Below are 14,893 nucleotides of genomic sequence, written 5' to 3'. Positions count from 1 at the left end.
GTAAAATCAAATCCAACTATTTTAGAGGAAACACTAGATTATCTTTCCATTCTCCCTTAAAAAATTATATTACAAAGTCATTTTCACATAAAGAGGTTATCAAAGAGCAGAGAGCTAAAAAATGCAAAAAAAAAAAATTACAGAGATCTGCCAGGCATTTATTAGGAAATATTACTTTTATTAAATAGAGATTCCTCTCCCCATTGCTTGTTTTTGTCAGGTTTGTCAAAGATCAGATGGTTATAGATGTGTGGTCTTATTTCTGAGATCTCTATTCTGTTCCATTGGTCTATGTGTTTGTTTTTGTTCCATCACTATGCTGTTTTGGTTACTATAGCCTTGGAGTATAGTTTGAAGTCAGGTAGCGTAATGCTCCAGCTCTGTCCTTTTTGCTTAAGACTGTCTTGGCTATATGGGCTCTTTTTTTGGTTCCATATGAATTTTAAAGTAGTTTCTTTCTAATTCTATGAAGAATGTCAATGGCATTATAATTTAATGGGAATAGCGTTGAATCTATAAATTACTTTGGGCAGTATGGCCCAAATTATCATCATATTGATTCTTTTTATCCATGAGCGTGGAATGTTTTGCATTTGTGTGTCTTCTCTGATTTCCTTGAGCAGTAGTTTCTAGTTCTCCTTGAAGAGGTCTTTCACTTCCTGTGTTAGCTGTATTCCTAGGTATTTCATTCTCTTTATAGCAATTGTGAATGGGAGTTCATTCATGATTTGGCTCTCTGCTTGTCTATTGTTGGTATATAGAAATGCTAGTGATTTTTGCGCTTTGATTTTGTATCCTGAGACTTCACTGAAGTTGCTTATCAGCTTAAGAAGCTTTGGGCTGACAGGATGGGGTTTTCTAGATATGGGATCATGTCATCTACAAACAGAGATAGTTAACAAACGGGGCTGGGAAAATTGGCTAGCCATATGCAGAAAATTGAAACTGGACCCCTTCCTTATACCTTATACAAAAATTAACTCAAGATGGATTAAAGACTTAAGGTAAAACCCAAAACTATAAAAACCCTAGAAGATAATCTAAACAATATTATTCAGGATATAGGCACAGGCAAATATTTCATGATGTAATTGCCAAAAGCAATTGTAATAAAAGCAAAAAATTGACAAATGGAATCTAATTAAACTAAAGAGCTGTTACACAGCAAAAGAAAATACCATAAGAGTGAACAGACAGTCTACAGAATGGGAGAAAATTTTTGCAATCTACCCATCTAACAAAGGTCATCCAGAATCTACAAAGAACATAAATACATTTATAAGAAAAAAAAAGAAAAACCATTAAAAGTGGGCAAAATATATGAACAGATACTTCTCAAAATAAGACATTTATGTGGCCCACAAATATATGCAAAAAAGCTCAACATCACTGAACATCAGAGAAATACAAATTAAAACCACAATGAGATACCATCACACACCAGTCAGAATGGCGATTATTAAAAAGTCAAGAGGCCGGGCGCGGTGGCTCACAACTGTAATCCCAGCACTTAGGGAGGCCGAGTTGGGCAGATCACAAGGTCAGGAGATCGAGACCATCCTGGCTAACAGGATGAAACCCCATATCTACTGAAAATACAGAAAATTAGCTGGGTGTGGTGGTGGGTGCCTGTAGTCCCAGCTACTCGGGAGGCTGAGGCAGGAGAATGGCATGAACCCAGGAGGCAGAGCTTGCAGTGAGCCGAGATCGCGCCACTGCACTCCAGCCTGGGCAACAGAACGAGACTCCATCTCAAAAAAAAAAAAAAAAAGTCAAGAAACAACAGATGCTGGTGAGGCTATGGATAAATAGGAACACTTTTACACTGTTGGTGGGAATGTAAATTAGTTCAATTCAACCATTGTGGAAGATAGTATGGTGATTCCTCAAGACCTGGAACCAGAAATACCATTTGACCCAGCAATGCCATTTACTGGGCGTATACCCAAAGGAATATAAATCATTCTATTATAAAGATACATGTATGTGTATGTTCATTGCAGCACTGTTCACAATAGCAAAAACATGGAATCAACCCAAATGCCCATCAATGATAGACTGGATAAAGAAAATATGGTACATATACACCATGGAATCCTATGCAGCCATATAAAGGAAAAAGATCATGTCCTTTGCAGGGACATAGATGGAGCTGGAAGCCATTATCCTCAGCAAACTGATGCAGAAACAGAAAACCAAACACTGCATGTTCTCACTTATAATTTGGAGCTGAATGATGAGAACACATGGAAACAGGGAGGAGAGTAACACATTAGGGCCTGTCGGGAGAAGGGGAGTGGGAGGGAGAGCATCAGGATAAATAGCTAATGCATGCGGGGCTTAATACCTAGGTGATGGATTGATAGGTGCAGCAAACCACCATGACACACCTTTACCTATGTAACAAACCTGCACATGTATCCCAGAACGTAAAATTAAATTAAATTAAATTAAAGAAAATAATACATTTATGTTTCTGAATGCTGTGATATTTGTGATAGATATCAATGTTTAAAAATATACAACTTGTGATTTATTTCCTTATTCTACATAAGTATTCATTTCATACTTAACTTGTATTCTTTTTCTTAAAGAAGGGCCCCTCCAAATCATATACTCTTTAAGCCCGATAAGGCCCATATATATCCCTGCTGGAAACACCAACAAATTGGTGTTTAAATTGTTTAAATTTAAAACAAATTTAAAAAACAAATTTAAAACAAATTTAAAAACTGAGACATGGTGCTTGCCATCCAGAAATGTGCATTTTAGGCAGGATATGAGCTTGTAAACAAACTGTCACGATACTGAAAGGCAAATAGAAAAGAGGTATGCAAAAAGTTCTGTGGCTACTTCAATGACTAAGCCCAATGGAATGCTTTGATTTCAGCCTGTGATGGTGTGTTGGTGGTGGAAGTTGGTGCAATTTAATGGAATTTTTCACCTTACCTGCTTAATGCACTAGTAAGCCACTGAGTTAGATTTGTTCACTCAATCATAAACTTCCTCTGGGGCTACATAGATGAAAATCTTCTCTTTCTGTGCCACCAGCACAGGGCTCCCTCACTAAGATTTCTTTGTTATGGAATATTGGCTATTCAGAAATAAAGGCAGCTTCCATGGTGTGCTGGAAGGAGGAACTCTGAAAGGACTTGAGACAAGTCTGGAAAGATGGATGGAGATTTGGAGGGTCCCCTAAATCATCCAGATCTTGGCTTCAGAAATCTTGTCTGCCTACAGGAAGCAGGGTGAATCCTGGCAGTGATGCCATACTGAAAGGCTATCAGCCTAATTAATATTGTGACATCATATCATAGAGGCAAGCCTCTCCTTGGAACCAGATGCAGCCATGTCTGCCTGGAAGCTTTTGGCAGACTCTGCCTGGCATCATCATCTCAGAACAACAATCCAGGTCCAGTCAGAAAATATTTGCTGAGTACCTGTTATGTGCCAGCCGCCAGGCCAGGTGCTAGGAGTAAAAAGATGAACAAGAGAGGGCCCCTGCAAACAGAAAACTTACTTCTGAGTGAGGGCAGTAAATAATATTAGTGTGGCAAGTGACAATAAAATACTGTATCCTGCGTGTTATGGAACCCAGAGGAGGTGAGCAAGTCTCTTCTGGGAGTTCAGAGAAGGCTGCTAAGGGAAATTTACTTTTTGTCTGGTTACTGAGTTTTCAGGACTCATATGAAGTGGGTAAAGTTTTCTAAGTATGTGGAACAGAATGGCTTCAAGAATGGAAACAAGATGGGGTGTTCATTGAACGATTTCTTCATTATATTATAAAGTATAAAATGGGGAGAGGTAGAAGATACTGCCAGAACAGTATCAGGAGTCATTAATTCAAGCTTGAGCTTTGTTCCTTAGACCATTCTTTCTCGAAGTGTGATCCAAGGATCACTGTGCCAACCTTATCCCAAAACGATAACTATACATGTTGCAGATTCTAAGCACTTCCTCCCATCTACTGAGTCCAATGATCTGTTAAAGAGGTACAGAGAATCTTCATTTTTAGCAAGTTCCTCAGGCAGTTCTTTTGTGTGCTGAAAGTTTGAGACTGACTAATTATGGCACAGGGATCCACAGAGGGATTTTAGGAAGGGGAAGGGTGTTGTTTGATTTTCATTTTAGATAGATCCATCTGGGTAAAGTGTGGAAGGTAGAACTAAATGGTGGGTAAATACAAAAATAGCAAAACCAATTAGAATGTTATTGCAATAATCTTGGCCAGAAATGCTGAAGGCCTGTGTTAGAGGAATCGAAGAAGAAAGACTTAAAAAAGAATATTTCAGAGATAAAGATGGGCAGAACATTTAGGAGGACGTGAAAACTGGTTGGTTTTGGAGTGGTAGTTGTCATGGAGAAGGAGGAGGTGATGCTGACTAGGGTGAATGATGAATCATGGGGCGCTCTACTAATACTGCGAATACAGTGAGAGGAACAAGCTGGCAGCCAAGAGGCCAAGTTGAGTTTTAGTTTGAGATTGGGGTATCTATGAGCCATCTGTGTGTATTCACAGCAAGTAGTTGAACACCTAGTTCTAAAGTTTCTATTTGAGAGAGATTTTATTTAATGTTGTACTGCTGGGTGCCAAGCCATGGAACAGGGCAAACATGAGGAATCCACATTTAGGGTGGTTTGGTGCTAACAGACCTTGAGAAATGTGTCCCAAACCAACGTCATCTGAGCCCCGAATGCTGTTAAAAAGTATTCAAAAGTCCACAGGAGTATTGAAGATTTCCCAGTATACTCTTAGATATAATTATTGTTTCAGCTTGATTTGTATAGAGCAAGGATCTAATTTTGTGATTTCTGCTGCTGTTGCTTCTTTACCTGATAGACACACATGAGGCGTCTTCTACTGCAGAAAATTCCCCACTATAAGCGAGAAGGTATGGAAACCAAGTGCTGTAAGAGTCTCACCACTGAAAAGTAAAGATTTTAATTTGGAGTTTTCTTTGTTTTGTATTTTGTTTTGTTACTTTTTAGTTAAGAGGATGTTAGTTTAACATCAGTGCACCTCCATGTTGTCCTACTTCAAATCTTGGATCTTGATGATATATTGTTTTCTGACCAGCTATTGTTATGGTTTTTGAATTTCAGTATTTCCATTCAGGATGTTTAAAATTAACATCTTGAGACAGCACAATGTAGAACGTTCCCTTCCTCTGGAAAGAGGTGTGTCATTCCTTGAATAGTTCTCACTATGGATGCTTATAAAATCACACCTGGTTTACTTACTTATGCAGGTATTTAAATAGTGACAAATCAATTGAATTTATAAATGACATTTTAAGAGGATAAAGGCAAGGAACTTTCTCAAGCATTTTTTAGGCTATTGTTACCTCTAGTTTACCCCCTTGATGGCTTTGTTTCTTGATCCTGTCTTTAAGTTCCTGAATCCTGAACATTTCTCAAAGTTTATTCTTTCGTCGTCTGATTTCTATAGCACACTGTAGCTCACAAAATGAATTCCCTTTGATGGCTCCAACAATGACCCATAGAAAGACAATTCTGACTCTTGTTTCTTACCATCTGATCCTGTATTGCTCTTGAACATGTCAATGCTTTCATATAATGAACACTTTCAAGCTTGACTCATCACCTTTCTCACAAAACCATGTCCCTTTCTGACTTTTATAATTCTCATTTTCCAGGCTGTCTAGGTTCAATCTCTGTACAACTTTTGGTTCTTCCATTCTTCTCTTCCTCCTAGATATTCTCCTGTGAGATAAAAGAAACAAAATATGTAAAGCACAAAATATGTGGTAAATGGAACATATTAGGTACTTAACAGGTGACAGTTCACTTTTTCTTCCATGGTTCCTCCCAGATATGTTTTTCTTACAGGACCCCAGTATATCTTTCTCACCATTTCATACTACACAATGTTACCACAGGCATTCTTTAAAATGTCCCCATCCACAAATCTTAGGTCTAATCCCTTGTAGTGGGGTGACTTGCGTCTCCCAAAAAGCTATGTCCAAGTCCTAATTCCTGGTACCACTGAATGTGAATTTTCTTGGAAAAAAAGTCTTTGCAGGTGTAATTTGTAGTGAAGTTGAGGATCTCAAGATGAGATCATCTTGGATTTAGGGAGGGCCCTAAATTTGATGACAGATGTCTTTCTAACAAAGAGAAAGATGGGGCCAGGCGCAGTGGTTCATGCCTGTAATCCAAGCACTTTGAGAGGCTGAAGCGGGTGGATCATCTGAGGTCAGGAGTTTGAGACCAGCCTGGCCAAGATGGCAAAAGTAGTACTCTACTAAAAATACAAAAATTAGCTAGCCGTGGTGGCACACGCCTGTAGTGTCAGCTACTCAGGAGGCTGGGGCAAGAAAATCACTTGAACCTGGGAGGCAGAAGTCGCAGTGAGCTGAGACCCTGCCATTGCACTCCAGCCCAAGTGACAGAGCAAGACTCTGCCTCAAAAAAAAAAAAAAAAAAAAAAAAATGAAGAAAAGGGAAAGACACAGGGACACAGAGAGGGGAAGGTCTTATGAAGATGAAGGCAGAGATTAGAGTGATGCTTCTTCAAAACAAGCAACACCAAAGATTGACCACAGCCACCAGAAGCTAAAAGAAAGATCTGGAATGTATCCTCCCTCAGAGCCTCCAAAGGGAACAAACCCTGCTAACTGATTTCAGACTTCAGGTTTTCAGAAATGTGAGAAAGTAATTTTCTGTTGTTTTAAGCTACCAAATTTGTTACAGCAGGCCTAGGAAACTAATATATCCCCTTAGCCTGATCTTGAAGATTCCTCTTAATCTGGCTTTAACCTACCTTTTCAACACTGTCTCTTACCAGTATCCTTTACAACCTCCCCCACTTCTGTATCCTGCCGTTCCCTTGAGCATGCAGTGATTATTTGTGCACTTTGTCTTTTCTAATGTGATCCCTTTCCCTTTTTTAAAACTCCTATGTCTTCTCTATTCATTCTAATCCTAATCCTGAAACGAAAGGCCCATCTTATTCTACAGTGGTTTATTTCCTATTTTGAATTCTTATCAAACACATTTGACATTGAATCATATTTGGTGCACACAGTGTTTGCTTTGCTTTTCATGTATGTGTGACTTTCCTTGAGGGCAGCATGGTTTTTGCAACATAGAAACTATAGATTAAGTGAATGAAAACAGCAAGTATGGACAGAGAAAGCAGGTGTTTGGGTTGAATTATGTCCCCCTTATTTGCAAATTTATATGTTGAAACCTAACTACCAGTACCTTAAGATGTGACTGTATTTGGAGATCTTTAATGTGACCCTTTACAGAGAAAATTAAGGTGAAATGAGGCCAAAGGTGTGGGCCCTAATCCAATTTGATTGGTGTCCTTATGAAGGGGAGCTTATGATACACAGGGACAGAGAGCAGGAGTGCACATGCACACAGAGGGGCAACCATGCCATGTGCAGAGGCAGCAGAGGGCGGCCAGCTGCAAGTGCAGGAAAGAGGGTTGGAAAGAACCTTCCTTTAGGACTCTCAGAGGAAACCAACTCGGCCAGCAGCCTGATCTTGGACTTTCAGCCTTCAGAACTGTGAGCAATTACATTTCTGTTTTTTAGGCCACCCAGTCTGTGCCATTTTGTTACGGCAATGCTAGAAAACTAATGCAGCAAGTAAAAGGCTTAGATTAAGCACTGAAAAAATAAGAGAAGAGGCCGAGGTAAGAGGATTGCTTGAAGCCAGCAGTTTGAGACCAGTCTAGGCAACATGATGAGACCTTGTCTCTACAAAAATAAAAAATAAAAAATAATTAGCCAGGAGTGGTGATGTGTACTTGTAGTTCACAGAAGGCTTGTGTACTCAGAAGGCTGAGGTAGAAGATTGCTTGAGCCTAGGATTTCAAGGTTGTGGTGAGCTATGTTTGCACCACTGCACTCCAGCCTGAGTGACAGAGAGAAAACCTGTCTCAGAATAAAATAGAATAAAATAAAATATAAAATAAAATTTAAAAAAGGGAGAAATAAGACTAACATATTTTCTACCTGAATTGATGACATTATCTTCTCTCAAGTACAAGCCATACTGTTAAAATGGTAGACTATTTGACAGAGCCCTTAGTAAAGGCCAGCGACTTCTGGGTTTATTATACAAGCAGTATCACTTTAATATAAAGTTCAAAGAGATCTGAGCGTGGAACTGGGACCTGGCCTCCACCACTCTTCATCTTTTTCTAGAATGTTATTATTGTCTAACCTATAGTCAAGAAGTTAATTGATAGTATTATGAGTTAATTTGCTAATCTAAAATTGTAAAAGGGTTAGTCATGGGGCTTAAGCCTATGCATTTCCTAGGATTAGTTATAAAGTACAAAGATTAGTGGGTCTATTGTGTATTTGCTTGGCAAAAATTGGGACATCAGTTATTTTTTTTAAATATATTTTTTGCAAAGCTCATATCAGTTTGTGCTTTTCTCCCCCTTATTCTTTTGCCATCTATAACCACCACTGCTTAGAGAAAAAGATGCATTAGAATTGATTCCATGTTATTCAAATTAAATTTGGAATCTTAGGCTCCCAAATTGGGAGGTAATTTTTAAAGGTTCATTGACAGAATGTAGTATGTCCAGAGGAAGGCATCCAAAATGGTGAGGACCTTACACACTGAGACACCTGAGGGTAGTTGAAGGAGCAGACATCTCATCAGAAATACATAGAGGGCTCTCTATTGCATGAAGATATCAGCTTGTTCTCCATGGCTCTTGAAGTAAGAGTTGGGCCTAAAAGATGGATCTTGCTGATTTCATTTCAACATTGAATGCTGATTTCATTTCAACATTAAAACTTCCACTATGTAGTTTAATCTCTTAAGGACTAGAAGTAATGAAGAGTAGAGGCCTATTAAGTGGTGATTGATGTAGCCTCGTTGTTAAGAGACTTATAGAGTCCTAGCTTTACTACTTATTAGTTCTGTGACTTAGTCAAGGCATTTAACTTCCCTTAGCTTTAGCATCCCCATCAAAATGGGATTACTGCTTGTGCCTACCTCATTTTGAGTATTAGATAAAATAATGCATGTAAACTGATGAGGAAGCTGATTCTGAGCTGGGTGGTTTCAAATATTTAGTCACAAAGTTCATCAATGCTTGTGCCCAGTTTTAAGCCCTAGCTTGTTTAACTTCATTATGCCACTTTGTTTCCAAGGTTCCTTCCCATAAATAAAGGGGAAAAAAATATAAATGGGATGGCTGAGGTAAGTACATCGAAAGGGAAAGGAATTAGTCCCACTCTTTAAGTTTGGCCACATAGTTAATGAAATGGTCTTATCAATGGAGTTATCCTGTTTAAACACCAAAAAGCGCAATTTCTTCTCCATCATCCCCAATCCCCACATTCTCTGCCTCCTCCCTTCATTGCTCTTTAGCCACTAGCAGGCTAGGTGGGGTGTTCCTAATCTGCAACCGGAATGTTTCTGGTAGAAGCCATTTCTCACCCACTCTTTGTCCTCTTCTATCACTTAAAATCATGGAAGGCTGTTCTGAAAGTGGCCGGGCTTTCAAAATTGGGCTCATTGTAACATTAAAAAATTATTAATCTCAGAAACTAATTCTGTTTTTTAATCATAAATATGAAAACTAGGAAGCAAACTGAGAAGAATGAAAGACCAAATCAGTGGATCTGAAGCAGGCCATTCTCAGGAAGACTCCTGAGGAATAATTAAGGCTAATTTTAAGCATCACCTCCTGAGTATCATCATCATCATCATCATCCCCAGGTACCTGTCTGAGATAGTCCATTTTGAAATAGATATACCTTAAATTGTGTTAAAATGTACTAAGCACTTATTGAGCTCAGTGATCCTGAAATATGCCTAATAATAAGCTGCCTAGTTGCCACTTATTAACTAGGTTTATGTCTAGGAGGTCTAGGAGGGGCTATGAAGAATATGAGCTGTTTAATTAGGGGTACTTGTCATCACTAATGAACAACAAGAAATAGTTTGAAAACTTCTTTGAGATATTCACTTGCAAATGTCACCCAAATTTCAGAAAAGTACAGTCTCTGGAGTAAAGCTATTATACACTCAGAGAGACTGTTGTGCTTTGCATGCGTTATATCATTTAGTCCTCAAAACACATTGTCAAGGTTGGCATTATTATCTCCATTTTAAAGATGAGAAAATTAGGTGCAAAGAGCTTCAGTAACACACTCAAACTCATTCAACAATAAATAACTAAAAATTGTGCTATACACACTTTAAGAGTCACATGTTCCTCCCCCAAAATTATGAAAGGCCATAGAAGGAATTCAAGAAGTAGGCTTCATGACATATCGTTTCTTCTCATCTCAGATGAATTCACTTTAATCTATCATGCCCAAATTGTAAAATATCATTTTGATCACCGTCAATATTACACAGACCTGTTTGAATGTGCTCAGCTTTTTCAGTAAAATTAGAAGAAACCACAATTTACAAACAGGTTATATGTGCTTTAAGAAAAAAAAAACAAAACTACCATGTGATTTAGATATGGATGCCAATTCTTAAACATTATTTATTATTTCTGAGCTCAAATGCTTAGAATGTTTAAAATGCAATATATTTATGTGGATTTTTTCCAGGATATTGGAACATATATAAAATATGCTTGTGCATATCTAAGCTTTGTATTTATTTCAGGTTATATGTATACTGAGAAGAATATATAAACAGTGTATGATATTTACATGTTATTTCATTTTTTGAGGGAAATTAACCTCCACAATTATTAACTATGCATAAAATGTAATGGCAGATATGACTTATATTGTATAGGACTGACTACAATTCCTCTTTAGAAATAGCTGTTCTTTGCTTTTATAATACTAGGAAAAGAGGAGAAGAGTTCTTAAAGAAATACAAGGATTCCTCAAGCCCCTCTTCCCTAAAACATGCTCTATCATATCTCCTGGATTGACTGGAATATCCTTCTCTGCCCCCACCCCATTACCCTCTCAATGCAGTGGAAAAGTCGGTGGGTAATTGGGTCCAGATTGGAGGTGTTTAAATATTCATGAGGCTGGCAGGGGACTGGGAGGGGGCGACTGTCTAGAATGGGGGTAGGGGCTGGGGGAAGTGATTAGTCACTGAAGGCTAGCGAACAATTCCGAGAAAGAGACGGAGAGAGAGGGAAGAAAACGACAGATAGATAGATATTGGGGGGAAGGAGAAAAAAGGAGAAGAGAGGGAAGGGAAGAGAAGATAGGACAGCGGAGAGAGAGCACCAGAGAGAGAGAGAGAGAGAGCGCTAGAGAGAGGGAGCGAGCATGTGCGATGAGCAATAGCTGTGGACCTTACAGTTGCTGCTAACTGCCCTGGTGTGTGTGAGGGAGAGAGAGGGAGGGAGGGAGAGAGAGCGCGCTAGCGCGAGAGAGCGAGTGAGCAAGCGAGCAGAAAAGAGGTGGAGAGGGGGGGAATAAGAAAGAGAGAGAAGGAAAGGAGAGAAGGCAGGAAGAAGGCAAGGGACGAGACAACCATGCTGTGCTGTATGAGAAGAACCAAACAGGTAGAGCTAAAGATTTTTTACTTCTTGCTGTTGTGAAATAACCAGAGTACAGTATTTCCCTGTAAAGGCAAACAATTTTTTTACTGCTTCTGCTCTGGCCATGGTGCTCGCGCTTCCTTAGCATATGGTAACCGATGGTTGCATCCCAGCTTTTCTGTCTTTCATGCTCTGGTTTTGGAATGCTGCTACTAATTAGGGTGAGGGTAGAAAAAACATGCCTGTTTGGCTAGAAATAATTTTTTTTTTTTTTTTTTTTTTTTTTTTTGCTTATTAGTGAATGCTCAGCATTTGAGGTCTCTGGTCTTGAGGGTGTGGAGGTAGAAAGGGGTGTGGGGGAGATGATGTGGGCTCTACCTACAAGATGGGGAGGCAATTCTTTATATTATTTGCAAAAAGCAGGGTTGAGGAAATAATATTCAGAACTGAGTATTGCCTCTGTCATACAATTTTCTCACATGTGCTGCGGAAGATGCCTTATTTCGTACATGCGTGAGCTTCGAAGGGGCGCAGGTATTTATGGAAAAATGTGCAGGTCTTATTTATTTAATATTTATTTTTCAATGAATGAATGAAACTGTGATTTGATAGTTTTTTTTTTTAAGAGAAGCTAAGACCACCGGGGCTGGGGGAGAAATTGGCCATGCAGAAGGGGAAAATCCCCTTCCTAAGATCAGCAGCCGATTGTGCACCAGCTGGTCGGAGGAGAGGGTGGACCACGCCCCTAGGAGCTCCGATGGGATGGGAAAGACAGCCGGGTATTACCTGTTGGAAACCAGGTCTTTTCTCTTCTCCCTTTCCCTTGCTTCTTTCCTGGGATTGTCAGTGACCAGAGACAGGCTAACATCCTGGATAATAAGTATGGTGACTCATTTTCATCAGGAAGAGGGACACATCCAATATTAGCAAGAATCAGAGCCCCTCCTTCCCTCCCCCACTGCCCAGGTTTTACAGCCATTTCCAATTGCTCGCTTGTTTCTTGAAAGACATTTTAGAAACTTGATTGGGGTGAGAGTGGGAAGGAATGACGAGTGTGGTATTCCGCAGCAACCGACCATGCCATGGCAGTCTCCAAAAGAAGCTTTCAAACATTTGTTGGAATGCATTTGAGTGATTTTGGCAAAGGTTAAGGAGAAAAATGGGTGTGGGATACGGGTGAGTGTGTGCGTGTGCTTGACTGTGGTGGCGGTGGGGACTGATTGCCTTAGGGGTGGGGTGCAAGAGATGGAATTTGGGTATAATTTCCAGTGCAGGTATTGGAAATTGGGCAATTTGTAATACACTCCCTGAATCCGAAGGGGGTGGAAGAGAGTGGAGAAGAAACAGCCTGCCAGCTTAGCACATTTAGCCAGCGCCCTGGAAGGAAGGGTGGGGAGTGAGGATGAAGGAGAAGGAGCAGGAAGAGGAAGGGAGACTGAAGCAGAATGTCAGAGCAGTGGGAGTAGAGGTTTGGCATAAATAAATAAATAAATAAATAAATAAATAAATAAATAAATAAGCAGACATTCTGGATTGTGTGGGGCTATTTGAGGGGAAAAGTCGGATAGTGGGGGATTGAGTTGGGGGCAGTATTTTCAGCATCTCCTGAAACTGCCCTATGGTTACAGAGATTGATGTTTCCATTGGCTCATTTTATCAAACCAGGGCATTTTCTCTCCGTGTCCTCCTTCATTTTAATATATAAATGTAATAAATACAGGTGTCTGGGTTAAGAACACTGTCAAAGAAAAGTCCTGAGGTTATTTCACTGGTGAGCTGGGGAAATAAAATTTAGGAAGGTGGAGCACTAAGTAAGCCAAAGCCATCCACTTAAAAAGCTTTAATTTTGGAAAGAAAAATATTCAGGTTCATAATTTGTTCCCACCCTATGTGTACACATGCATACATACAACTCCTTTAATAAAGGAAATCATGTATGATTTTTAGAAAAGGAATTAGGGCTAAAGGAATCCCCTTCCCAAAATGAAGACAGCTGCCTTCCCTGGGGCTCTATCTCACCAATAGCCCCAAGCATTCACTCTGATGTGCAAAGTGATGAAGCTGAAATTGTGTGTTTAGAGTTGTAGAAATTCGCATGTAAATGTATACAGCATCCACATACTTCATATGCTACAGTTGCATGTGTAAGTGGTTTCCACATGCCTCCCTGTGTTTTAGCATCATTTATATTCAAGAGAAAATTAAAGGTATAAAAATTGTCCTACTTTGCTCATGCATTTTATAAATGTGTACTTCTGTGTGAAATGGTCATGTCTCTTATATACCACTGTTGTGTATCACTCACATTAGCCAGTATTTAGGATACCATTCAATCAGACTAAAGGAAATGGTGTATTCAGGGCGTGGGCTCACATTACACTGACTGGCATTTATGTAGCATGAGTACTTAAGTCTCACGCAGGTTGCCTGCTTGTGGATGAAATTCTGTATCATTTATGACAAAATCCAGTGGTGTCCATCCTTCTGCTGTCATCTATTCATCATCTTAGTACTTAACATGGAATAAAACAAGGGCAAAAACCTGCAAAGGTCTAAGCTCTGCCACACCCATAAAATCCAGCAGAAACGTGGGAGGAGGGCTGAAGGGCTTGCACTTCCTTCCTCTTCCACTTGAGCGGCATAAAGAAGCAACCTTGGATTTCTAAGTTGGAATACATTGCCAGTGGGTGAGAAGAAAGCATAAATGATCTCTATTAGCCATTAGTTATCACTATAGATTATTATAGCAGGAAGAAGAGAATGAGAGTGGGGTAGAGATGAGAATATGGTAAAGGAGTGGGCAAAGGAGGAATAAAATAAAATAATCCCTAAGATTGTATTTCCTTATGATTTTCAAATATCTTGGGGCTTACTTTAAATAGCTTAATTGCCATGTGTATTGCAGATGATTAAAAACTTGGCAAGGTGTGATTTATGTCTACAAAGCAAGAAAACTATGAGGTGTTTCTTTTGTTGAAAAATAATGACTTTAGTTTGTAATTGAAGTGTAAAGAATTTCATGCAAGCAGTCCCTCTACTCCCCAGCCCCCCATCCATGCCAATATCTGCTTTTTTCCTCATGCAACAAATAAATCTTTTCTCTGAGAGTGTGATCTGTGGCTTAGAATTCCGACCTCTCTGCCTTTTCCTTGCAGTGTTGGAAAGGTGTGGAAGGATGCTGCCTTGCTTCTTGGTGCAGACGATTCTTCCTAGTGATAAATTGGATTCCTCCCAAATCTCTCTGAGCCACACCCAGTGTCACCCAGGGACTTAGTGAATTAATTAAGCTGAGCCATTTTACTTAATATAATTGAAGCTTCTCGTTCTTTTTTTTTTTTTTAATAGTGATTTTCACCACAGGTTTCCAAATTTAAACAGAAAAAATATTTCAAGGGCATTTTCTTTCTTTCTTTCTTTTTTCTTTTTTTT

At 39.3% G+C, this 14,893-nt stretch overlaps 1 protein-coding gene across 1 annotated transcript in view; it reads left to right on the top strand.

Moving 5' to 3' along the window:
• Window positions 1-11,383: 11,383 nt before the first annotated feature.
• The window catches only part of GAP43 (growth associated protein 43), a gene marked incomplete at its 5' end in the record, with an annotated part of 97,596 nt that continues 94,086 nt past the window's right edge, over window positions 11,384-14,893 (top strand). Inside the window, 1 exon segment of the mRNA NM_001133604.1 lies at window positions 11,384-11,488. Within this exon segment, the coding sequence (NP_001127076.1) occupies window positions 11,459-11,488 (30 nt within the window).

This window comes from Pongo abelii, chromosome 2 (genome assembly GCF_028885655.2).
Source record: "Pongo abelii isolate AG06213 chromosome 2, NHGRI_mPonAbe1-v2.0_pri, whole genome shotgun sequence".
NCBI classification, from domain to species: Eukaryota; Metazoa; Chordata; class Mammalia; order Primates; family Hominidae; genus Pongo; species Pongo abelii.
The sequence above is the reverse complement of the archived record's forward strand: the minus strand, read 5'-3'. Positions and strand labels throughout refer to the sequence as shown.